This window comes from Coturnix japonica, chromosome 4, assembly GCF_054131305.1.
Source record: "Coturnix japonica strain WE chromosome 4, WE-NBRP24, whole genome shotgun sequence".
Classification (NCBI taxonomy): Eukaryota; Metazoa; Chordata; class Aves; order Galliformes; family Phasianidae; genus Coturnix; species Coturnix japonica.
In genome coordinates, this window is record NC_140666.1 from 63,142,973 (window position 1) to 63,168,692 (window position 25,720).

Below are 25,720 nucleotides of genomic sequence, written 5' to 3' on the forward strand. Positions count from 1 at the left end.
GATGTCCCTATTACAGATCCTGCTACTTCCACGTCTCAATATTATTTTTTCATCCAAAAATAAAAAAAATAAAAAATTAAAAAAAAAGATTGAAAAAGTTACTAAAGCATTTGAGTGCAGTACTCAGGTCCCTCTATGGGTACTGTAAGTTGCCTATACTCTTATTTTTATTCAGTCTTCTATCAAAATATGTAACAATCCTTACTTGAAGTTCTGAAGAGTCAGGAACTCTTCCTAAAAGAAAGTCAATTTGGGTCTTGTGAATCTTTCACAATGCTATCACTGAGATCAACAGTTAGCAGCTACATCATGGAGAATTACATTATCTCCTCAATACACATGCTATCCAGAAATTCAAACCATATCCTGACAGTAGTTCACGTCCTATGGCACTCAGTATGTCCTATTTTTACCCCAAATATTAAATGCTGTTGCACTTTATTGTCTTCAAAAGTATCAAGAAAAAGACAATAATTCAGGTAAAGAGAAAAATATTGGAGATTAAACCCTAATAAGACACTACAGTGTCATTGACAGATGTATCGTATCAATCACTAGCAGATGTGGCTATCTACTGTTTGTTTTACTGACTTACCTCACAATTACATTCTGAGCTGAACTGACAGACAAGGAGAGTTTCTTCTAAAATCTTAGAGAAATAACTTGAGCATCAAGTATTTTAAGAGCTGATAAGCAAGCTACAGGGTTCCTGGAAACTTTGTTGATATTTAATAGAACAAAAGTAAAAACCTAAAATAAGAGTTACGTGCCTATGCACATGTGAAACAGTTTGGTGGTATCTGCTGATGCAAGCAGATCAAATGTTAGAAGAGTTAGTGCCCTTTACCAGGTGTAGTTCCGAACAATTTTTGACCCTTTTGAAAATGCATCACAGCATCTTGCACCTTTCACTTCGTCTGAAATCTCAAACACCTGATGCTGGTGAAACATACTTAGGGCATTAGTCAGTACAGCTGACTAATTCTCATAGTTGTAGAAGGGAGAGTGGAAGCCTCTCTCTTATTTCAAATTAATGTTCTTATGATAAAGACTAAGCAACTTCTGCATGACTTGTGGGTTTTTGTGGTGGTGTTTCCTTGTTAAGGGATCAAAAAGTGTTCTCAAAAGATTTATTCCTTAGCATTAGCATCTAGAGTTTAAAAAATACCACTCTCAATTCATATTCTAAATTTAGCAATGGTTTACACTTCCATGACAGTTAAACTTGGCTCAACACACTTTGTCAGTGTAAGTGGTTTCATTTGAATTACATGGAGTAGAAAAAGTCAGCTACCTCTTCTCTCCCAGGTTGTAGCATTCTTCAAATGCACATATAGAAATCTCTAAAATAAAATGAAAACCAGCAAGTAAATATATAAATCCGTTCACCTAGCTAAAGGTAAATCAGTGGTTTATTCAAGAAGAGATTTTAAAAGAACATTCCTAAAAGACAATACAGAAATTACCACACAATTGATTCTCTACATGCATCAAACAGCAGAGATATTTACATTGCTATCATTAGCGTAATTGAATGTATTTATGTATGCTCAATGCATCTGTAAACTATGCAGATCTGCTTTTATGGATCTTTCAACTGAGGTAACACAAAGCTTCAGGCAAGCTGCAAAACATGAAAGAGCAGCAAAGCAAATATTTCCAGGGTAGTTCCAGACTACTCTTAGGTTAGAGCTGACATTTAATTTAGCTTAAAATTTAACACAATTTTTCAGTTTAAAAGATGCTCTAAATCTTTATTCACTGAAGTTCTCATTGAAATGTCAAAAGCAATAACCCTAAAATTTAAGTACCAATTTAATTTTTCAATTCATCTTTCCTGAAACCATAGACAGTTACCACATATCACATTTTTGACAGGTTGCCTCATATACAAATTCACTTTTCTGCATGTTCCTTCTTCAAGCAAGCAGAAGCTCTCCAAGCTTTATCTTTCATCCACATTATTGTTCTCTATATATTTATTGTCCCAAAAAGCATTGTTATTCTCTCTTTAGAGTCGTTTATAGGTATGTTTTCCCCCCCACCTACTTTAATGCAACTAAATGAAGTTAGTCTTGGGTCATGAACCACACTGTGAAAAAAACTTTGTATCAGTGAGATTTTAGTGCTAACAGATTGTTTTCTCAAGTGTATGTTAGTCAGATAATTTGACCTATGGTGACAACAAACACAAAAAAATGGAATTTGCACCACGGTTGAAAAGGATGAAGGGATGACATAAGATGAACAGTGTTACTGATCATATTGATGTGAAAAAGAATATGAAATAACTTTCTCAACTGATTTTTGAAACTTTTAAGGAGTAACTTACTGCAGTCTTATCTGCAACAAAACAGCCATTTTTGCTCATGTTTCTTCCTCACTTTGTGTATCAGCAAAACTGAGCAAATTGCTAGCAGGCCTAGAATTGGAATAGATTCATTTTATACACACTGAGAAAACATAATACCAAAGTTCATACAGACAGATTTCAGAGAAATCAAAAAGCTTTCTTCCCCGTGAAATATTCCACAAGCAGAAAAGGCAATTTCATTTGTGACTAATGCACTAGACTGAATATTAGGGTTTAATCATCTCTATTCTGCTCGGTGATCTAAAGGAAGGTTATTTCAATGATACATTTGTCTCAATTCTTTTTCTCCAGTGAGATGATAAAAATCAAATCTCCTTTGCAAACTTCTGGATGTAGGGGTGAAAAGTACCATGCCACTATATTATAATAATCTGATGAAATAGGAATGGTCGATTTTTAAAAGTCAATGAACACTCAAAGTTATAATAAAGCATTCTTGAGACACATAAGAGTAGCATTAGCAAGCAGCTTATATGCAAGGAATAGACAGGAAAGAATATGCAGTGGGCTGACTCTTCTTCAAAGACATAATGCAGAGGGCATAATGTGACGCAAAAATCTACTACAATTATATTCTAAACCTGATAGCAAATTTTAAATTAAGTATCATTTACTATTCCTGCATAGTTTGCCTGTATAAAAATGGTTGGGTTTTGTTGGTGATGAGTTTTGTTTATTTTTAGTCAACCAGGGACCTAGAAAAGTCATTTTTCTAATGTAACTACAGATCAGATTCAAATAAAATATTAAATCATTTATTTCACAGAAAATATATTTTAATAGTAAATGAAAAATAAAGGATTTGTCCCTTCCTACCAGCAGGAAAGAAGCCAAGAAGCTGTATTTTCCTTAAAGCTGTAAAACTTGCCTAAAAATCAATGTAGAAGGTAACTAACTACATGATAGTAATACTTCCTTCAAAACTTAGTGATGACTGAAATGGTAAATATGAATTTCCCCACATACATTTTACAACATCAGCGCAGCTAAACTGTTTATTTCAGAAGAACTCAAACATACAAACATGATTTTATAAGGTTCATACGCAACAAACTGTAATAAAAGTTTGTATATTTTAGTAACACAACTTTCACCAAACTGCACACAAGAAAACAATTCAAATTGCAAAAAAGACATCCTAGAATGTTGATTTTAGCAAGAGTGGGTTTTTTTGGGTGGTTTCTTTTTGGTCTAAATTCCACTTTGTGCAACTAAAAATATATCCTTTCAAAATTTTAACTCAAAATAGACTTTTTTGTAGAGGAATATCTATGGAAATAAAATACAAAACGAGGCTATTTTCATAAAATACAAAATGCTTGGCTTATTTTTAAATACTCATGTTTCTAAAAGGTTGTGGAGTTGATAAACTGTCGAAAATTTAACACATGCTCCCTCCAATTAAAAATAAAATTTTTTAAAAAAGTGGTTCTGAAAATAAATCAACAATTTCCGAGTGCACACACAAAGAGAGAAGATCAAAAGCAGTAACTGGTATCTTTCCTTCCAGTGTTTATTAGCAGTTAAAAATCATAGCTTCATTAGTACCTACTTAGAAATAGTTACTTTTTTGGTTTTAGTTTTGTTTTGGTGGTGGAAGGAGATGTTACACAGACAAATCCTGCAGCAAAACTCACAAAATTAAGCAGCTTTGAAACTGCTTGTTTCCATCACAGTTACAAAAGGATATGGGAATGCATTATTTTCTTCCTTGAAGAGCTCAGCTTTCATTTGGTCTGAGTTGCATACACTGCATAGTTCTACTGGCCAAGTAACCCCCTTTTTCTCCTTAACAACTCAGGTTCCTCTGATAATTTTAGGCAGAAATAAAAGTATTAGAATCAGTTCCTTAATAAAGTACAGAAGTTGACAGATCCTACTATTGGGATCAATGGCAAGTCCCGTAAAAAGATTTCCTGCATTTAGAATGGGGAGAATGGAACCTGTCAATGTTTCAAAACCAAGAGGAGTAAACGAATGTCCCATTACGGAGTTCTAATGTTTTCCATTCATAATTTACTCGACGTCTTCAGCACTGATTCCATTTTTACTTGCATTATCACAGCTGAATATTTCCTTCATACAAGGTAATCAACAATATAGCAGCAAACCCCGTTAGTAAACCAGCATTCTGAATAAGGAAGAATGTGAGATCCATCTTTCTTCCTGTCACTTTCTCTCTCAGCATATCATTCATCTCTGGAAACTGAAAAAGCAAATAATTTTAGGTAAGTATTGCCATCTTGTGGTAGCACGTGTAACTCAAGGCCATTTCAGAACTGGAACATATTGATGTTTTGCACTGAGTACTAGAACAAACAGAGGGTGAAGGCAGTCAGAGAATAAGTCACCCTAGTTAGACTGAAAAACTATTTCATCAAGGATGGAAAGCTGAAATTGAGTTTTGATTTCCTTCTGCTGTGGTCTTGCCTGGTTGGCTCTCATGCAAACGTCCTATTTTTTATTTGGATCCAATTATTGTTCTATATATTGCTAAGAGCAGCTGTCCTTGTACTGCTAACTGCTGTGTTTCTTCCTTCACTAAAATGGACAGAAGTCTTGGTTCAGGAAATAAAGATTAGGATTCTTCTACTTTATCTATAAGCAAAAGAAGTGAAGCTGAAAACATGGACAGCCTCTCAGAAATGAGGAACCTGTTACAAGTAGAAGGTCTGTTCGGCAAAGAAAGTAGTGACAAAGCAAAGAAGAAAGAAGAAGAATGATGTGAAATTGGTGGTAACATATAAAATGTTACCTTAAGAGTGTAATGAAGGAATTATTTTTTTCAAAACAGGCATCTAAATAGTATGAAAATGGCAAAGGGTGGCTGTTAACTGCAGAAATAAAAGGTATTTCCTCTGAGAGCAAATGGAGGTGGTGGCAGATGAGCACTGGTGATAAAGGTTTGCAGCAATAGCAGGGGGGCAATTCAGGGTATGTGTTTGTTGCAAATAAAGTCAATTGTGGATGACTTTTACTTAAGTTTGTCAGTTTAACATCTTTTCCTGCTGCGCTGAAAGTAGTATAACTAGAGTGCAAAGACCCTAAAGTTTGGTTTCAGTTCAGAAGCCTTCTGTTGACTGACTCAGAAATCTTATCTTTCCTTCATCTCATTAGGCAAAAAGAACTACTGAAGGCAGTGCAATTCTTGAAGAACAGATTAAGGTAAGGGGGAAGTGGCTAACCTTCCCAGAAATCAATCAAGAGCTCTGTGTTCCTCTTGCACAAGAGGCGAGAAACCAGATTAGCTTCATGCCTTACAGCAAGGCTCATTTGTGCTCACGCACCTCAGTGAACCCATTGTCACACACCTGCAGCTTTATCATGTGATGATTTTACTAACAAGGAGGCTAGATTTTGTCTCTCTTTAAAATGGAAAAGAACAGGAAAAAGGAAAGAAAGTAGATAAGACATTTTCGTTAATCCTACCTGCTTCTACAGGCAGAACAGGTGTGAAAATCGTAACAGAAAGCGAAAAGGCAGATCCCCATGCAAAGCACCCTAATTCAGACTTGTCAGAAAGGAGAAAAGCTCAGCTGATACAATCCAAAAACCTAGAAAACGAGACAGATGCAGGAAAGAAGATGTTGGAGAGGGTAGAGAAAGAGAGCATGCAGAGCAATACATATAAAGAACATTACCTACTTCAACAGATTTAGTAATAATAATTTTAAATTGAGCCATGCTAAATTTATGCCATGAGTTCTGAATATCATAGTTGAATACACTATGATTCACTATAACAGAGTGAAACTAAATAAAAAGCATTAGTAATTAAGGTACTGCAAATTTAATAAAGAAACTATTTACGTTGTTTATTTAACTCCAAGATTACTACTTATAAAATCCTCTGCTATTACCTAGACAACCACAGTATTTAATGTAACAGTCACAATAAACATGTAAGAACTCTTAAATGCATGCAGAATGCAACCGAGGCTCTAAATCTTCTCGAATTCAGGCCTCATTCTGGTTCTATACCCAAACAGATTCTTACGTGACTGCTGGAAACACCTTTGCAGATACACCTGATCCTTAACACTTCAACTGAACATAATAAAAGTTTTAACTCTTGAAATATCTTTTTCATTCTGAGATAAAACATCATTTTAAGAGTAACTTACAGAGTACTTTTGACTACCTGTGACGCCAGACTTAATTCTTAACATCTAAATCTGATGTGGATCAAAAAAAGCACAATTTTTTTGCCTTGTATATTCTAGCATACTTTCAAAAATAAATGATGGACAGATTGTTTTAAACTGAGTTCAGCAAATTACAGGTATTTTGTTGTCGTTGTTTTAGTCTGGACCAAGAAGCTGGGTCCAATACAATTTAATTTAAACCAGAATGGATTTTTTCACCTGAGCAACTCCAAAATTACTGTTGAGTTTACACAGACACAACTAACTCAACCCTAAACAAAATATTTCGTTTCATCTTGTTAACATTTTTTTTTCCTTTTTTTTAGAAGATGTCTTCCAGAGAGGGAAGTGATTAATTTAATAATCAAAACACTTTAAAATGATGAGAAATGTATATTTTTTTCATTCTTTAATGAAACCTACCCACGCTCCTGAAAAGCTTTCCCTTATTTAAAACTTATTTTCAGCAATAGTTTGGCCAGCCCTAGTTGTGAAATCAAAGGCTTTCAAATTTAATGAATAAGCATAATTATTTGTGCACCTCCATTAAGGTTATAATTGATTATTTAACAACTAATCATAAGAAGTTGACGATTCCCACGTGAAAGGGACAGAATACTAATTTGCATCAAAGAGGCTGCTTTTGAAGTCTTTGTTTTCTTGAAGAAAATTAAAGGACTGAAAAATGAAATTTTTTCTCACCATATCTGCCAGAGAGATGTACAGGAACATTCCACCAGCTACAGCAAAAATGATGGTAGGAGCAAAGTTGTTGCCTACTAATATACCAAGAGCCATCCCAATGTAACAGGAACAAGCAGACAGAAAGTTGAAAAACAGAGCCTGTCGAATACTCATTCCAGCATTGAGCAAGATGACAAAATCCCCTAACGGAGAAAAAAGAAATGAAAAAAAGAGAAAACCATCTTTAGCAAACAGTACTGTTTTCTGATTTCAAAGGAATCAAGAAGAAAAATACATTACTTGTATACAACTTATAATCCACTGCTGTTTTTCCTTCATTCAAGTAAATGATAAGCATTTCCCTTCAGTACTAAGATAACTGAAATATTCTACAGCAATTGGGCCACGTAGAACTTAGCTAAGAGTTTCTTTATGGCTTAGACATAAAGAAAAAAAGAGGGGAAAAAACATGCACAGGATAGCATGTATGAACCCTGTCAACAGCAAGTGGGTTGGAACCAGATGACCTTTGGGGTCCCTTTCAACTCAAGCCATTCTATGCTTCATTGTTCCAATATTCATTTCCAGCTTCCATCCACTTGCATTCAAGAACTTCCTACAATTAGAAGTATTGTATTAGAAGATACGTGTTTTGGTACTTGATGAGCATTTTTTTTTCCATTAAATTGTCTAAATTTCCTTTCAATCTATGCCAAGTTTTGGCAAGCGTAACTTCCCACACTGGTGATTCCCACAGAAATCAATATGTTGAATGAAGCTTCTTACCCAGCTCATGAGGAAACTCTTCACACAAGATGGCTATGGAGGTACTAAGTCCTTGAAACAGAGACAAAGTGAAAGAAGCACCGATTGCCAAACCATCTAAGAAATTATGTACAGCATCACTCAGTGTTACCATCCAAGCAATGGTTCCAATCTTTGACAGTGGGCGCCCACCGAGACATTTACACAAACTGCTCTGGACTGCTTCTTCCTGGAAAAACAAGATGATAAAGTAACTACATAAAACAATGAATAAAGAAGTCAATGAGACACACTTCAGGCTTTAAATGAATGCTGAGCACAAAATAAAGCATTAGTACATAAGGATACCAGAATGCTTAGTCTAAGAAGAGGATGGCATAGGTAACAGCAGCAAATGTTTTCTGTTTCAACGACTTAAGTAAGACAGAAAAAAAAATCCAGATCACAGTGTCTGCATGTCTCTCTAGAAGTCTTGCTCTTGATAAAGGTCTTCACAGCTTCCTCAGCCACCTCTATTAAGTGCATACAATAGGAAGGATCTAATCACTGAGATTGAGAGCATACATGTTTCCTACCTAAAACAAACCTAGACTAACTACATGCTGTTGCCAGCATATCATGTTCTTAGAGACAGATGCATCCACCACCAGTCAGTAGCAGCCAGCTAGCTAAGTGGGAACCTAGACACGTATTGAGGTAGTCTACTAATTTTATTTCTAATTTTGATTGATGATAGTCAAGTCCAGCTATCAAAATCAGTTTTTCAAGTTTCATGTTTAATAAGATCATACAGTGCCTAGTTCTGATTGTGCAAGTTGAAGTCTCATAGCATGAAAACAACTGACTGACATAAAACTGCAATGCATATACACCCCAGGGCTCTCAATCATTCGTCCCAGAAGTGGGAGTAATTTATATATCTGACATCATGAAATAATGAAACACTTGATGAAGATAAAAGGAACTGCCATTTCAGTTGGGAGCACAAATAATCTTTGCTAAAAAAAAAATTCTAATGATCCATTTCAATAAACTTCTGTACACACATATATTGCAGTTACATTATATTTGTAGACTTTATAGTATTTGGGGGGGGTGGGGGAGGGAAGCCTTTGGAAATACAGAAACTGTTTTATCTTTGTCATATCAAATAATAATGCTGCCACAGAACTGAAGTCCGAACTTTATGGAAATACAACAATTAATGAATGCTTTCAATATCTCTAATGACAGAGCAATAAGGTCTGTCTCATACTTTGCCCACTATATCTGACATACTGCACCCTTCTGTGTAGGAGCTGCCTTGGGACAGGATGAAAGTTCAGATCAGGACTTCCAAGTCAGACATGTATTGCATTACTTGGAATTTGTAGCTAATAAAGCTTTGGTTAAGAAATGGTACAAATACCATAAAGAACAGTTATAACTTCTATTCAGTGCATACTAAGTCCCAGATTTATAACTTTATGATTTGAAATGATAAAAGGCATAAAAAACAGAGAGCTTCCCTGCAAATTGAAACACAGTAGAAACGATGTGTATGTCTACATTTCTCTTTGGGCTGTAGGGGCATAACAGGCTTAGCCAAGAATTATATAAAGAACTCATTTTCATCTGCCAGCTGCACAGGTGAGAATTCCAATTAAACTCCAAATCACTGCATACATATTTATGACAAATATAAAAATCTGATCTCAAGGACTTTTCTGTTAAAATAAATACTTCACAAATATACACACTGAACTTTTTATGCCTCTATGAATAAAATGAACACTGGATAAGAAGATGATGTTAAGAGTTAGCTGTAGATCTCATGAAGAACTGAGATGACTTCAGAAATGAGCTGAGGTTCGGGTTATCTATGGACTTTCTTTTACTTTTTTACAGTAACTGCAATTAAATTGGGATAGAAGCATTGAAAGTAAAACTACTGCCTTGATCCAGTCTTTCAAACTTTAGCGACAACTGTAGCTTAAAAACTATGAATCAGATTTGGAGAAATTTCTGTTATATGTATATATGTCTATCTGCCATTTACTGTGTAGCTCTGAAGTACAATTCCTGCCTCTAATCTATTTCAGATAACAACAGGACTGCTTTCGTAAATCATATAAAGTACAAGGACATTGCTCACCTGGGTTTACATTCTAAACTTAACTAGACTATATGTCCAATAGAAATAGACAAATGACTAATATATAAACTAAATGCTCAAGGCAGACTACTGATAAATTTCCCTTACAAATACAAGGGCTTCAAAAATAAAAATGAACATTGTCTGTCTCTGCAGGACTGTTCCATCTTCATCATGGCACTTCAGAAGATATCACAGAAGAGATGTCAGCTAAGGAGTGCAGAACACCCAACGGATCTATCAGGTCTGCCTTTTATTAATGATTAGCACAGTTCTGTATCACAACAATTTATGTCCAACCAAAGCTAACCTTGCTATTTTTGCTCTTTACTATTATATTTTTTAAACTTTCGAAGCAATGGTCTCTTTTTTGTTTCTAAACTAAGAAATGATATAGAGATTCTCTTATTTTATCTTATGTGATCTCATCAGGTTACTATTGATATTTCTAAAGAATCTGTGACTCCCTCAGACATAAGTCGGAATCTCAATTTGTTAAAAGCAGACACAGAAGAATAATATTCTGCACGTTAGCAGAAGATCCAATAGCAGTTAGAGCAATACTTCTCCGCTTAAAACATCTTCCTTAGATATCCTTTAGCAGCCTCTGGGACTGCCAACAGGATCAAGAAGAAATGCTGAAATTGCCTAGAGGGCATAAATAAAAGTCACTATAAAGTTTTATTATACATGTGTGCCCCGGTGGCGCAGTGGTTAAAGACGCCGCCTTGCAACACTGGGGCCCGGAGTTCGAATCCCCCCTGTGGTGCAAGTGGTAGAAGTGCCGCTCTGCTACACAGAGGCTCGAATTCCGGGGGCTGGACTCGATGATCTCTAAGGTCCCTTCCAACCCGCACGAAACTATGAAACTATGAAACTATGAAACTATGTCTAATGTTATATGTTGGGACTACAGGCATCTTCAGCAATTGGTCTCTGAAGCAAGTTTAAGAAAAGTTATTGTTGTCAAGTCATGTAATTTTCATAGCTACAAACAGTAGATACAAATTCTGGGCCAGCACAAGATTGCAGTTACTGCTGCAAGTGAAATATGAAAGTTAAACATTCACATTTTCTCTGTCAGTCATTCTGTTCAGGCATTAAAACAGAAAAGTTATCTGGACACTCAATGGCTGAAAACAGCTACTGCACTCTGACACCATCAGACTCCAACTTCCACCCTCATAGCCTACATGATGCTTTCTGTTCCTATTGTGTTTGCCCCCCTCCTTGAGCTTTGGATTAAGAGGACAGTCAAATACTAATATGTATATGTTGTCTTATAATAATATAAATTTATATATATATTTAAACCAGGAGAATCGGCTGCTATCTATTTGCTCTCTATATCTTCCTGAAGGGAGGTTGTAGTGAGCTGGGGGTCGGCCTCTTCTCTTGCATCATTAGTGATAGGACTAGAGGGAATGGCTTCAAGCTGCGGCAGGGGAGACTCAGGCTGGATATTAGGAAATATTACCTCTCAGAAAGGGTGGTCAGGCACTGGAATGGACTGCCCAGGGAGGTGGTGGAGTCACAGACCCTGGAGGTGTTCAAGGAATGACTGGATGTTGTGTTGAGGAACATGGTTTAGTGGGAGCTATTGGTAATAGGTGAACAGTTGGACTGGATGATCTTTTAGGTCTTTTCCAACCTTGGTGATTCTATGATTCTATGATTCTATCTCAACTTATGATACTTCCATAATTCCTACGGTATCTAAGTAGACTGGACTAGCACAGCCAGCATGACAGTTATTGTACCAGTTTTCCTCATAAATCATTGATTCAGAGAAACCAAGTTCTCAAACTTCATGTTATATGTACTCAGAAACATAATATGGATCATGTAGCACTAAAACATGCTTCAAACAAATCATTAACAAAATCAAAATTAACGGAATTAACTGATTTAACATTTATCTCTGTCCTATCTGTCCGCATACTGATATCTACTCCCTTTTTTGGTTGGTTACCAATTGAATCCATCATTTGGCTTTCCTATGTTTGTCCAAAAACCCATACATTTTTATAGGGCTCAAGCAAGCAATAAGCTAAAAGTATAGAAAACCTTCACAAAAGTAATAAAAATTCATACTCTCTCTTCCTTATATATGCTTACATAATAGTTTGGAATAAAATAGATCATTTTCATACCTGTGCTGAGACAACACTGATGCTGTCAAAACCAAAATTTCCATTGCTCTCTACAATGGCTGAATTTGCATAACAAGTCACCCCATTGCTGGATGATGCTGGTTTGGAGGGACTAGTCTTATCCTTAGACTGATTCTGTTCACCATTTTCTAAGTCGCTATGGCCAGGCTGGATGACAAATAAATAAACAGGTAGCTTATTAAACAAAAAGTGAAATAATAAAGAAATATAAACATTAAAAGAAAATGCACTGGGCATCATATTCGTGATACCTTGCCTTCAGTACCAAGTAGATGTTTAAATGAGCAGCAATAATTATTTTAATATTTAAAATTTTAGATAAATTCCAAATTTATTTAAGTTCCCAACATATTTCTTACTATTAGCTAATCAGAAAAGTCCTCCAATACCTGTGGAAATTTTTCATTGTTATTCCTTTATACAGAGCCTCCCAAAACCAAATGCCTCGACCATCAACAATTGCTAGTTATTTACAGCTGCTTACCAAATAGAGCTGCTACCAAAAATGAAGTGCAACTTTTTTCCCCCATTTTTCATATAGCCATTGCAACCAAGGTGCAATTGGATCCTCATTATTTTCAATAGCAAGATCAGTTTGGGAGCAAAGACCCAAAGCGACGTCAGAGTAGGCACAGAGAACAGTTTTCTTAGCAAGACATGATTAGAAAGTCCAAAAAGTTTGAGAGGCCTTTGCCTGAGACAAATTCAGTCTCATCCATGTAAGCACCCAGAAATAAAGTACTCTGACATATGGGTAGAAAGCAGAGCCAATTATCCATATTGTGTAGTATCAGGATAATTGCAGTGTCATTAGAGCAGGTTTGTGTACCAGAGCATGTGAAACACAGAGCTAGTCACTGCAGGTGAGATTCAGGAACTGTCAGCAAAAACAAATTGAACTTCACAGATGAATAAGAAGACGTATATGTTACAGTGATTTCTCCTACCCAGACAGGAGCTCCAGGGGTGCACTCCATTCTCGTCAACTTTTATATATTTCCACTTTTTTACTTCTGATGTTTAGCTAGCATATTGCAGACTTGGCCCTTGAAGGCAGCTAGAGCACATGCCAGTGACAATAGACCACACACACACACCTGGATTGTATTTCCAGCTCTGCTTGTAACTTCCTCAAAAAAGTGAGATTGCTTTACCTCTCCATATGGATTTTAAACTCTCCATATGGATGCATTAGAGCACTCAGTAATGCTGAAATCCTCAGGGAAAAAAAAAAAAAAAATCCCACATCTTATTAAACTGTTGAGAATCTCATAAAATATAACGTACTTTAAAGTAAGGGTTGCACAGTTACCCTTTTGTTACCTGATTATAGATCTTTAGTATCACTTTAAGAATCCTTTCCACAAAGAAGAGAATATAGAATCCACCAAACACAGCAACTGCTTTCTCAATGTAGTTATCTACATGGGAATCAAAACCAAACGCCTAACAGAAGACAAAAAGCAATGCAAATTAGACTGAAATAGTACATTTCCATAGTACTTAGTACATTTCCATAACAATTTCCTCCACCATACACAAGCACTCCACAAAAATACAGTCTTTCTACCAGTCACAAGTTTCAGTGAGTTTCAATTAGGAAAGATCCTGATCCTTCTGGATTTTTTTTTTTTTTTTTTTTTAATTTGGATTAAATATCAGCAGTCTTTTAATACAGCAGAGTTTTACATACAGGATGTAGTAGTTAACTGAAAAATTAAGAGGTCCAATTTGGAACAAATGTAAGACCATTAGAATTTTATCCAATCCATTTCTCTTTCTGTCTAGAGGCAGAATAATCCTTGGTCTTCCCCAGGTCATAGCAACATGTGTATCTTAATGGCTCTGCCCACCCAGACAGAAAGACTAGGAAGCTAGTGTCACTGATGGCCAACCACAACTCTCTGGGGATTTCAACCCACACTCTCAGAACACCACTGCAGCATGCTTCTAGAATTAATACACTTTAGAAACTATCATACAAAAAGGTAAAGATTTTCCATGCTTACCTCCGGAATGAGCTGGAAAATTGCATTAGAAAAGAGAGTACCAACGGCCAAGCCCACGAAGTAGGTTAAAATCTTAGGGAAATAAGACTTCTTTAATAGAGGAGTTAAAATAAATCCCAGAAGTGATGCCAAGTTAATGATAGTCACAGCTAGGAACCCAAATCCCCAAACTGTGGATAAAAAACAAACACAGAAATATTTTAAAAATCAGTATAAAATTCACTTAGGGCTGTCTGTGATTTTATATAACATCTGAATTGATGTGGAACTGGGAAAAATAATTGTTCCCTACGTGCAAGTACACTTTACAAAGATAAAAATTATAAATGCACAGATATTTAAGGCATATATCCACAGAAGGGAAATACATGGACTGCACTGGGACTACCATATTAAAAACTGAAATTGTGCTAGTACAATAACTGAGCTATATAATATCTGCTGTAGTAAATCAAATCTCTACAGTCAGTGAAGATTAAAAATCTGGGCTTAAGTCAACAGTCTACAGTAAGTACAGCACAGGCATAAGACGGAAAATCTTGTGTGTCCCAGGGTTAGATCCAACTGTCATTTCCATTAAAAACTTCTAGATAGAAAATCTGCTGTCTTGACTGCACAAGGCCCAAAAATCCTTCCTGATAAAGAATGATCCTTTCAAATCACCCTGAGGTAATGTGTTGTTCCTAACATTCCTAACATTCCTCCTTTTCCCATTACTATGTAATAATATACTATATAATAAGTCCATCACTACTTATTAGACATGCAAGGTGATAGATACCTAATAATAGGGATTTTTAAAATAGAGAAATGAAAGTATGTGAAGAAGTTGTTCTGTATTCAAAAAGATGCACACCAGAAGAAAAATCTTTTTTTTTTTTTTTTTTTTTTTTTTAAGAAGTAGGAAATGCACCTACTTCGGCCATCATTTAGCTTCCTTCACCATATACACATAGTTTCAGGCTTTCCAAGTTCAGACATCAGGCCTCGTAGTTACTTTGGTGTCTGACTTGCAGTTTTGCTACATGTACGTAGAGAAGTTACCATAAATTCCTTTCTGCATAGCAGAAACAAACAGATCAGATTGCAATCTGTGGCCCAACTTTCCTGTAACACTAGACTGGCAAACACACTGGACCAGGTTCGTCACCTGCAACTGGGATTGCTACACATCGTTTGCACAGAGATACAATTTCTGTATGCGATGAGTTTCATATTGTGTAAAGAACAGGAAGAACAGACAGCACTGGAAGCATTCAAAGCATGTGCAAGAGTGCCAAGTAAAATATTCGCTTGCCATCTTGTAGGGAGAAGGAGAGACAGAGAGAAATAAATAGACCACTAGATACAGTTAGATTCACTAAGCGGCACAGTTGCTTAACTCCCACTGCAATACAGGACAGTCAAGCTTGTAAATGTCTTTTAGAAATCAAATCTATAATAAATAAGCGTCATTATGAGTCACACACCACCATTTGGGATTACTACAGAAAACCAAGTCTCTCAGTTTAAGACAAAAACAATTCCTAAATACTTACCCTCAGTGAAATACATACTTTGAGTTAACAGAACTAAAACCAAATAAAATATTTATTGGATATGAGGCATCTAGGTCACACGCCCAAATTACTTCACTAGACACAGGAAATTAGAACAAGTTTCAAAAAGTACAATTAAAAAAATCCTGTCACTTCAAATCACTTTCTACAACCTAAGACAAAGAGGAAAAGTTCACAAATTGTGTGTGTAAAACAGTGGATGCCAAAACGGTAGGAGAATGGAGCTTAAAAGCAAGCACATTAAAACAGGGTATTGCCAAATTCAGAAAGTTCTCACAATACTACATGCTTCCCCAATGTATGGTCTAACAGTCATGCTGGCACTCTTTGTTCAGAACAGCCGCGTGTACTGGAATACTTAATGCAATAAATGAAATACTTGTCATCACTTTGTATGCTTACCGTTCTAGATCTGGACGGCTCAAAGGCTTTGGAATTTAACATACTGATTTATTATGATTACCATATTACCCTCATGATTATACACAATTACGGGAATTGTTACTTTAAGAAAAATATTGCAAATGGGGGGGGGGGGAGGAATTGATAAGATTCCAAGATACCCATTGTTGCCACAGTTGTTTTATTGCTGTATTATAAAGCGTATTTCACCATATCGCCACTGTTCTCTTAGGAAGGTTTTTATTCACTAGGACTCCATCCACATTAAGCCTTCCATGAGTGCATACACCCTAGAAAACAGGTTTGTCTGGCATCACGTAACAGAGTAGAGCACTGAAACACAGTCTACCTTGAGACTGTGACATAGACAGCTTTCACCAACAACCACTCTATCAGTTTCTGGAACTCCAGCCCCAGCAAAGAGAGTGCCAAGATGCCAAAGCAGGAGAAATAATTAAAAAAAAAAAAAAATAGACGGCAGGAGAGAAAGTCCCCCTCAAAACTCTGGTGCTAAATATTCCCTACAAGAAGTGAGGACCCCTGCTCTAGGCCTTCCTGAGGCAGGCTCAGGCTCCTCATGAGCCATTTCCTAAAAAGAAGTGGAAATAAGGCTGTGGAAATCTTTTTAAAATGCCAAGCAGACCGCACAGAATCCAGTAGCCTTGGACAGGATTGCCATTGGAATTTTACAGCTGTTTCACGCTGATCTGTACTACTCCCTATTGCATTTCAGAGAGTTGAGAAAGGGTAGGAGGAAACAAGTGTTTCAGCTAGGTTAGATATTAGATATACAAAGCCTAAGGAAAAAAGATAGATTATACTCTGTCTTTTAACTTCTACTTTGCTTATACAACACCTTTTTAATGCAAGTAGCTGCCCCATGAAGTTGACTGAATTAATTTCTTCTGTATGCCTTATCTGTTCATATTTTGGAAGACAGGATATTCTTAGAATGTGTGAGAGTCCCTAAGCAGAAAACTTGGAAGCACAATTGGAAACATGCCTTGTGAATTTTGCATGATGGACAGTAATAAAATCAACCACTCTCAATATCGACACAGTACAAATTCATTTTTTATGGGGCAGGGATGGGGGGCAACACATAAATTTACAGCAGGATCTATATGCATTTACTCCTACTTTTCGCATTGGATCTTTCTGTGAATTTCCCTGTCACAGTCTCACATGCTTGTGTTTTTTTAAAAACCTCTGAAGTATGGGCCTTGCAGATTTCTTGAGCTGCGGGCAAGGGAGGGGCAGAGAAAACACTGCCTTGCTTATCTTCCTACCGGACACTGCTTCTGAGCCATCCGGATAAAAGAAAAATAGGAGCGGTGGTCGAAATGGCTTAGGTGATCAGCTATAGATCAGGCCTTCTGCATACAACCTATCCAAACAGTGCCCTCAACAATAAATAAATAAACAAACTAACAGAACAAAATAAAACAACAACAACAAAAAAGATTGACGTAGATACTAAAAGCCTCCAGAAAATACGTGCCCTCATAAGGTATAAATAATCTAAAACAATCATGACATATCGATGCCGCAATGTCAGTGATTAATCAAATGTAGTTCTTATTATTCACAGCAATAGTTAAGCTTTAGGAATGATCAATAGTTCCTAAAATACATTATACTATTTATAATTACTTATGCTAATTGAAATGTTACTAATGCTGGTATTTTGAAAATTATGAAAAACATTGCAGTACCCGTGCTAAGAAAATACTCTCATTTGGCTCATGCTCATTCAACACCTCATCTTTTACATCGAGTCCCCCAGAACAATGAATCTGGATATCACACATTTGATCCTTACCAACAGAATAGAGACTTTGTCAACCAACTGATTCTTCTCTGTCCTATATCGTTATTATTATTATTTACCATACTGTAGGTTCCACGCAATCTAATCAGAATATCAATGAAATAACTAACCTTGCAAAGAATGCGGTCTAGATGCATCCACAGAATTTTCCTCATGATCACACGGGTGAAAAATTAGCTGTTGCAAAACTGCAGGACATATTGTAGAGAAGTCTGAATTTGATATGTGACTGTTGTTTGGTATTCCATGCAAAGAAAAAATTTCCTCCCCTGTCAGGCACTGCAACAAAAAGGATTTTTGACAACATTAATAATAATAATAATAATAATAATAATAATAATAATAATAATAATAATAATAATAATAATAATAATAATAATAATAATAATAATAATAATAATAATAAATTAAGTCATCCACAGAGAAACCCAGGAATTATGACATAAAAACACTCTTCACTTTGCCTTCAGCTCAGGACACCAAAGTACCTAATGGTTAAGGATAAATGTGCATAGCTGTGTTAAACAAGGCCTGGTTAAAGACTTCCATCTAACTATTTCCACTTATTCACATTCATGTTCTCCTGCAATGATCAATAAACACACAGCTGTATTTTTTTGCCTGCAAACTAACTTAACACACTGATGTACAACACACACAAACTAAGGATGAGTCTCAAGACAAAATGTGCTTTCTTTCTATATGAGACACCAATTCAGCACACAACATGCTCTGTAGTGTAACTCAGTGTGACTGCAAGTGTAGAGCACTGGAAGCCTTAACAATTACAAATGGTTACTCCCCACTCTGCTCAGTTTTACCAGCCTTCAGACTCCCCTGCACTTCCCCACTAATTCAGGATTATTCATAAAGCAAATTTCTTCTGGAGACGAGCCAAAGTAACTACAACTTATTTATTTCAACAAAGCTGCCTCCGTTTCCATTAATATATGTTTTTCTAATACTATCCAAAAGGTGAAAGGTATGCACATATTACTTTCATGTGACTATTTTGTGTTTAGCTGAAAGGAAAAGAATCAGTGAGCCAATTCAAGTGACTTCAGCCAAAATATATCCGGAATGTTTCTGCCCTGCTTCTTGAACAATCCTGTCTAATTTTTTTATTTTTTATTTTTTTTTTGGTTGTTTTAAAGCATGTTGACCCATTTATTCTCACTCTCATTTTACCCTTAAATGTGCATTACGAAATAATGCGGAATATGTGGCTAATATTACCAGTATAATACAAAGGGAGGACAGCTGTGGTCTATAGGAATAGTTCCTATACTGTGCTTTCTGTACTATCAGCTAGTTCACAGAGCCATTTCTGTAAAGCTGCAGTGAATGGCTGTTAGAAAAACAAGCCAGTGTGCACTGAGGTTCATGACGTGGCTACCTCAAAGATAGTTAAATATCTCTTTCCAGAAATATAGAATGGGTGACTAGTAATTTTAAATACTAAATTGTTAATATTGGTTTACAAAAGAAAACAAACAAATGTTACTGTTGGAACATAAAAAGTATCAATTTGACAAGCATGAATTAGTAAACTTGTGGCTTACAAAGAAATGAGAAACTTCATAGGACAAGAGCTCTTTTATGCAAGGGCAAGAAACACAATTTTATTTAATTACTATTATTATTTTGATCAGGGGTGAACCCAGATGATAGCAGCTCCTGTAAATGACTCACTGTTATGAGTCATGTCATCCTCTCAGCAACTCCTACATTCATCCAAGGGCTAAAAAGCAAGCTTGTGTGAGTTCACAGACACAATTAAGAGACTAATTAAAAGATTTGATCACTTAGAAGCCTTGGATTGGAGCAACTCGTGTTTGCACACTGCAAAACTGTATTTATCTTTGGAGGATAAATACATTAAGATAATCACATTGCTGTAAAAACTCAAGCTATTTATTTTGTAAGACTTACAGATAATCTCAGCAGAAAGACAATTTATCCTCATGGAAAAGGGGACTGAGGATGACATCCTGGCTTAATGAGTCTACCATCATGCCTGCCCCTTGCTATTCAGTAATCCCTGTCATGGTGCTAAAACTGAGATGACTGGCTATAACGTGACTGTCACCTAGTCTTTAACTCACGACTTCAAAGAAGATACAACATAATTGACCATGTCTCTGAACTGACCAATACGGGATTTTCTTTTAAGACTGTAAATGAAACAAAGTGATGTTCAATTTCCTACAGTCTTTTCAAACCAGCATAGCATATATCTATAATGAAAAAGCAGACACCAGATCACCACATTATTTACAAGAAGGAATGAGATAATCGCTCAGGAAAAAATAATGCAAAGAGCTTTTTAATGGGAGAATGAATTAAAAAAATGCTACAATGCCAACCATCTTGTAAAAAATTCATTCTCTTTTCTGATTTTCTGGAGTGTTCTTATCTTTGCTCTGCCTTTATCTGTAGCATTCCACATGTGAAGCACTCAGATATGCAACAGCAACCAGTCATTGCAGTTTCTAGATGTTAACAGATTAAATACTAGGCTAGCCCACACTAGGGCTGAGCACTGGGTCATACAGTAGCAACAGCAAAGAATGAATGTGGTAGATACTTTTCTGACTAGTGTGCTTTTTTTACTCAGCCTGAGCCTGGATAAGGCAAAATAAAGACAAATAAATACGCTTTTCTCAACTTTATGCTAACAAAAAGCATTTACTACTGATGCAATAACAGATTTTTTTGTCACACATCAGAGTTGAGAAGTGGATGCTAGGACATGATCATGCATTCAATAAGCAGCTCTGTGAGAAACAGTCCAGCCATATGAAGCTGCATGAATACATCTGTGTGCTTTGGGGATTTCACACACATCCCAACATATTCAAGGTAGCTGTTTATGTGGGGAGCTGAAAAATGTCCATGAACATTGAAATTCACTGCAGATGTTCTAGTAAGTAAGACATGTGTAGAGTAGAACAAAAAAGACTATTTATCATCTGACTGGCTAGGCAATGTCAGATTGTGGTGATGGATCATGACAAACCTTCTTTCAAGAAACACTAGAAAACTAGCAAACACTACCTAAACAAGTGAAATAATAGCAGACACCAGCCTGGTTCTAGTTTATCCAAAATGTCAAACTTACTGTTCTGACTCATCTTGAGGTGAAAATGCACAATATCTGAACACTAATGCCAATGCAGATTTTGACTTTGTTTTGTCCAAAGTGTTGTTTTAAAAACAAAATACATTGCATTAAGACAATATTCAGGCGTAACACAAAAGCTGGGCAGAAATACAATTTTAGAACAGCCAAAGTATGAATTTAGCACCTATTGACTACCCCAAAGTATAAAATAAAGGCAATGACAATAGGTTTTCTTTCCTTCCAACATCCACCCAACTTTCTGCATATTCTTTGACTAGAACTTCTGAATATATATTTATGCCTCTTATGTGACAATGAAATCAACAACAGAATATGAAGCACAGCTTTGTTTTTACATCTCTTCCTGGCAATGAAAAGACAGAGTGAGTAAACACGCTATCATCTATTATCTTGAAATCATCACTAGCTTTATAGGTGTTTATAGGACTAAAACATGTTGGAATTCCATGGTGAAGAGTGAAAAAGCAGCTGAGAGCAGCATTTGAGTTTCCTCAGTTCCCATTATTTCTCTTAAAGAAAGTCTTAGCTTGTACATTAAAAAAAAATGTGAACACAAAATAAAGAGAATTATAAAAACTCTCAATGGAAGAAAATAAAGGAGCAGAAACATGAGGAAATGAAGACAGCTCAATAAAAAATTCCAAAACATTATTTAAAAAAAAAAAAAGGGGGGGGGGGGGGGTGGTTTGTCTGATATGACATATATACACTAAAAAAGCGTATATATATACACTAAAAAGAGGCTGTTCCTTCCCGAACAGCTTTTTGAAAGTTTCTGTCACTGTCCCTTACTGCTCAGCTCTCCACTAAAAATGACCTCAGGTTTGGATTAGGGGCTCTTGATAGCGCAAGTGTGTGTTATCTTCACTGAAACAAAAGGACCCAGAACCATCCCACTAACTCTGGACACTGAAGTTAGGAACTGAAAGTCTAAGATAATCCCTGTTTCCTCCTACAGTCAGATACCTACGCAGCCTCAATAGGTGACGCAGCCTACCTGGAAAATACATGATTCACTCTACAGAAGTACTTACTTTTCTCCAACAAGATTCAGTAGAGTTTGGGCCCCTGGGGCCTTACAAAACACAAACCTGGATTAGGCCACTTTCTGGTTTTCTTTCAAAATCAGCGGGTACTCAAAATTATAAGCTTGAAATCACAAAGTATGAGTCACAGTGTCAAAAATGGCCACGCGAGTTACTTACTATGGACAGCACTGCCCAAAGTCACAGATATACTTAACAGCTCTGAGGGATCAAGAATCAAGATGGTAAATGCACTTGCTTAAATGGCTGAAAAGGCAATTTTAAGGAGTACAATTAACTTAGGAGAAAAAGGATACACATTTCAGTATGGCACCTTATATATTTTTCAAAAAGGACACAATTAGAGCAGGTCTGTTTGAAAGAAAAAGACTGTTTCGGTTAAGCTTCAAATGATTTATGAGGAATAGCATTGGGCAGTAATAAGCACAAGCATTATTATTTTTTCCTCTGTAGTCTGTGTACGAGTGCTACGTGCCTTTGCAGAGGGAAAACCTGGAGGACTAAGGAATCTGCTCATTTTAAAGCCCTTTTAAAGAAAGATCCTTTTCACAACTGTGTTTAACACTGCAAACTCGTATTTAGCATGTGTGGCAGGAAATGATTATACACATTTTTTTTAATACACCATGTTGGAACAGTGTTTATTTGTGAAATCTGAAATAGAAGCACTGACTGGGAAATACTGCCATGCTTACACTGAATGCTACGTTGATTTTAGTGGCATTAACTTCAAATTAAACCCCTGGTGAAGGAAAAGACATCAAAATCACACTGCTTCTAAAGCAAACTTTATCCAGGGTTCGTGTCCATTACTGAGCAAGCACAGAAGCTTCTGCTCCAAACATGAAAAAGAGTCTCACGGTGCTCATAAAAGTACCTCCTCTGTTTCTTGCGGGGTTTAACCAAACCAGAGCAAGCAGCCACCCCAGCTTTCCGTTCTTAAGGACGTCTCCAGCAGTCTAAGGATTCCCCTTCAGGGAAACTCAGGTATTCTCAGACACCATATAGGTAGGAAATTCTGTCTGGATTTTGTATCAAGACACTACACAGAATCAGTAATTTCAAGAAAAGGGCTAAGTATTCCAGTAAAAATCAGTCAGTACATTAAACACTGTTTTACACAGATTTCAGTAGATGAACTGATGAATGCACACTCTGCACTGCATTTAGACGAAAGATGTGGAAGTTTCTAAAAGTTTATTCACGCCAAGTGGCGACCAAGTCCTTGCTATCGCACAACAGCTTCACGTTAGCACGTCCCGGAGCTGCGCTTACATAAGACCCGGAGGAATACTGGAGCAGCTTCTCACGGGCTGTTTGCCCACGCCAAACGCCAGGTGGAGCCGACCCAGCGGGCAGCGCTCAGCAGCCCCCGACGGATGGCAGCGGCTGTCCCGCCGCGGACCTTTGCTCCCTCCTTCCCTCCTCCCCAAGGGGAACCACGAAAGCTGCGAGCCGGATCCCCGGCCACGCGCTGCAGCCCGGCCCTCGCGGCGGTACCCGTACCTGGTTGTGGTGCAGGTGGGGCAGCGGCAACACGGCGCTCAGCGCGGGCGCGGCGCCCAGCCGGCTCAGTAACGCCGAGAGCTGCCCGGCCGACAGGCTCCGGTTGCTCCCGAAGACGCGCAGCACGTCCTCGGCGAAGGTCGCCGCCGGGCTGCCCCGCACCGCCGCCCCCGAGAGCATCTCCGCGCCGCGGCGACTGTGGCCGGAGCGCGGCCCCTCGGCGGCCCGGCGGGGCGTGGGAGGCGGCGGCCCCTCCCCGGGGGGCGTAGTGGGGAAACGGGGCGGCCCCGGCGCGGCGCCTCTCCGCGACACCTCCGGCAGGAGCGGGCTGGGTTATAGCACGGGGCCGTCGGACACGGGCTTTGGGTCAGAGCGGCCTCGCCCAAGTGCCCTACGTGCCGGCTCCCGGCTCGCTAGGCGGTCCCCAGCGCGCACCTGCCGGCCGGGAGCGGAGCCGTCGCTGCCGCCGTGGTCCCGCAGACGGCCGCGAGGAGCCCGCGGGCCAAGGTCCAGCTCCACGTCTAGCCCCGCTGCCCCGACACACGGCCCCGGCCACGCTGTCCCCGAGGCCGAGGCACCCGGACCTTGGAACGCGGCGCGGCGGCGCCCGGCGGCTCAGCTGAGCTCAGCGCGGTGCCCCTCTGCAGCGGGGCTCCATCCGCACTACACAGAGCGTGCGGCTCCAGCGGCCTTCCGAGCAAACGAACGAGGGAAGTCGTGAGAGGTCACAGGGATATTCCCGAGGCCATCACCCAATTGAGTTAGGTAGGAGTCCTCGTGCTGCAGTACGGCAGCCGAGCGGCAGCATCTGGACAAGTGCAGGTTGCTCTGTAACTCCCTGCTACAGAATTTCACATCTGAATTGGTACTGCTCACTACAGGGATATGTATTTTAAAGTTACACTTTTAAAGCAGATTCTGATTTGGACCTCTGTGGAGACATGCTGAACTGGATGAGCTGACACACTGTCCCTGATCCCAAATTTTCCAAACCCAGCATTTGAACATTGCCCCAAGCAATCAGGATACCTGCAGGGTACCAGCACTGTGAGGAAGGCAGGGTTAAGATACTTAACTAGCAGTGACACTGGTTTGGTTCACAAGTAAATTTCATACCATAGTACACAAACATCAAGTGGGGAAAAAAAGATAATAAAAAAAGGCACAGTATAACCAGCTACCAGAAAGATCCAGAATGCAACAACCATGAAAATTCCATTGGAAAACCTAAATCCTGACCTACAGAGTCTGAGCAACTGACTCTGACTTTCATTCCTCTCTGGGGATTGGCAGGTGGAGGCTCAGGCAGATTCTGGTCCAGCCCAGCTGCCCGTTGTTACAAATGACAGTACCTGCCTTGCCTGAGTTGTACCAACAGAAGATGCTCCACCTACCTGTGGCTCTGCTTACACGTATGTGCATTTTTTGTATCTTTGAGAAAAATAAACACAAGTTTTCCTCTGCTGTGAAGGGAATCAGAACGTAGCGTGGCCAGCGGGAGCAGAGAGATAATCATCCCCTGCACTCAGCACTGGTGAATCCACACCTCAAGTACTGTGTTCAGTTTTGGGCCTTTCACTGCAAGAAATACACTGAGGCCCTGGAACATGTCCAGAGAAGAGCAACAAAACTGGTGAAGGGTCTGGAGCACAAGTCTTATGAGGAGAGGAGCAGCTCAGGGAGCTGGGATTGTTTAGCCTGGAGAATAGAAGGCTCAGGGGAGACCTCATTGCACTCTACAACTTCCTGAAGGGAGGCTGTGGTGAGGAGGAGCTTGGCATCCCAGGCAACAAACAGGACCCGAGGAAATGGCTACAAGTTGTATCAGATGTGGTTTAGACTGGACATAAGAAGGAACTTTTTCTCTCAGAGAGCGGTCAGGCACTGGAATGGCTGCCCAGGGAGGTGGTGGAGTCGCCATCCCTGTCAGTGTTCAAGAGGCATCT

General features: G+C 38.3%; 1 protein-coding gene and 1 long non-coding RNA gene across 2 annotated transcripts; one reads left to right on the forward strand and one right to left on the reverse strand.

The window, feature by feature from the left end:
* Positions 1–3,341: 3,341 nt before the first annotated feature.
* SLC39A8 (solute carrier family 39 member 8) lies at positions 3,342–23,968 on the reverse strand. Its single transcript, XM_015862097.3, has 8 exons — positions 23,775–23,968; positions 18,188–18,356; positions 14,286–14,455; positions 13,600–13,722; positions 12,256–12,423; positions 7,990–8,197; positions 7,222–7,406; positions 3,342–4,580 (listed from the first exon to the last, which is right to left on the reverse strand). Exons 1-8 carry the CDS (start codon positions 23,952–23,954, stop codon positions 4,434–4,436), a joined length of 1,350 nt encoding a protein of 449 aa, XP_015717583.1. The 5' UTR covers positions 23,955–23,968; the 3' UTR covers positions 3,342–4,433.
* Positions 5,490–10,457, forward strand: LOC146761103 (uncharacterized). The gene is made up of 2 exons (XR_014945952.1): positions 5,490–5,539; positions 10,259–10,457. It is a non-coding gene; the product is annotated as an uncharacterized LOC146761103 (long non-coding RNA).
* Positions 23,969–25,720: the final 1,752 nt, after the last annotated feature.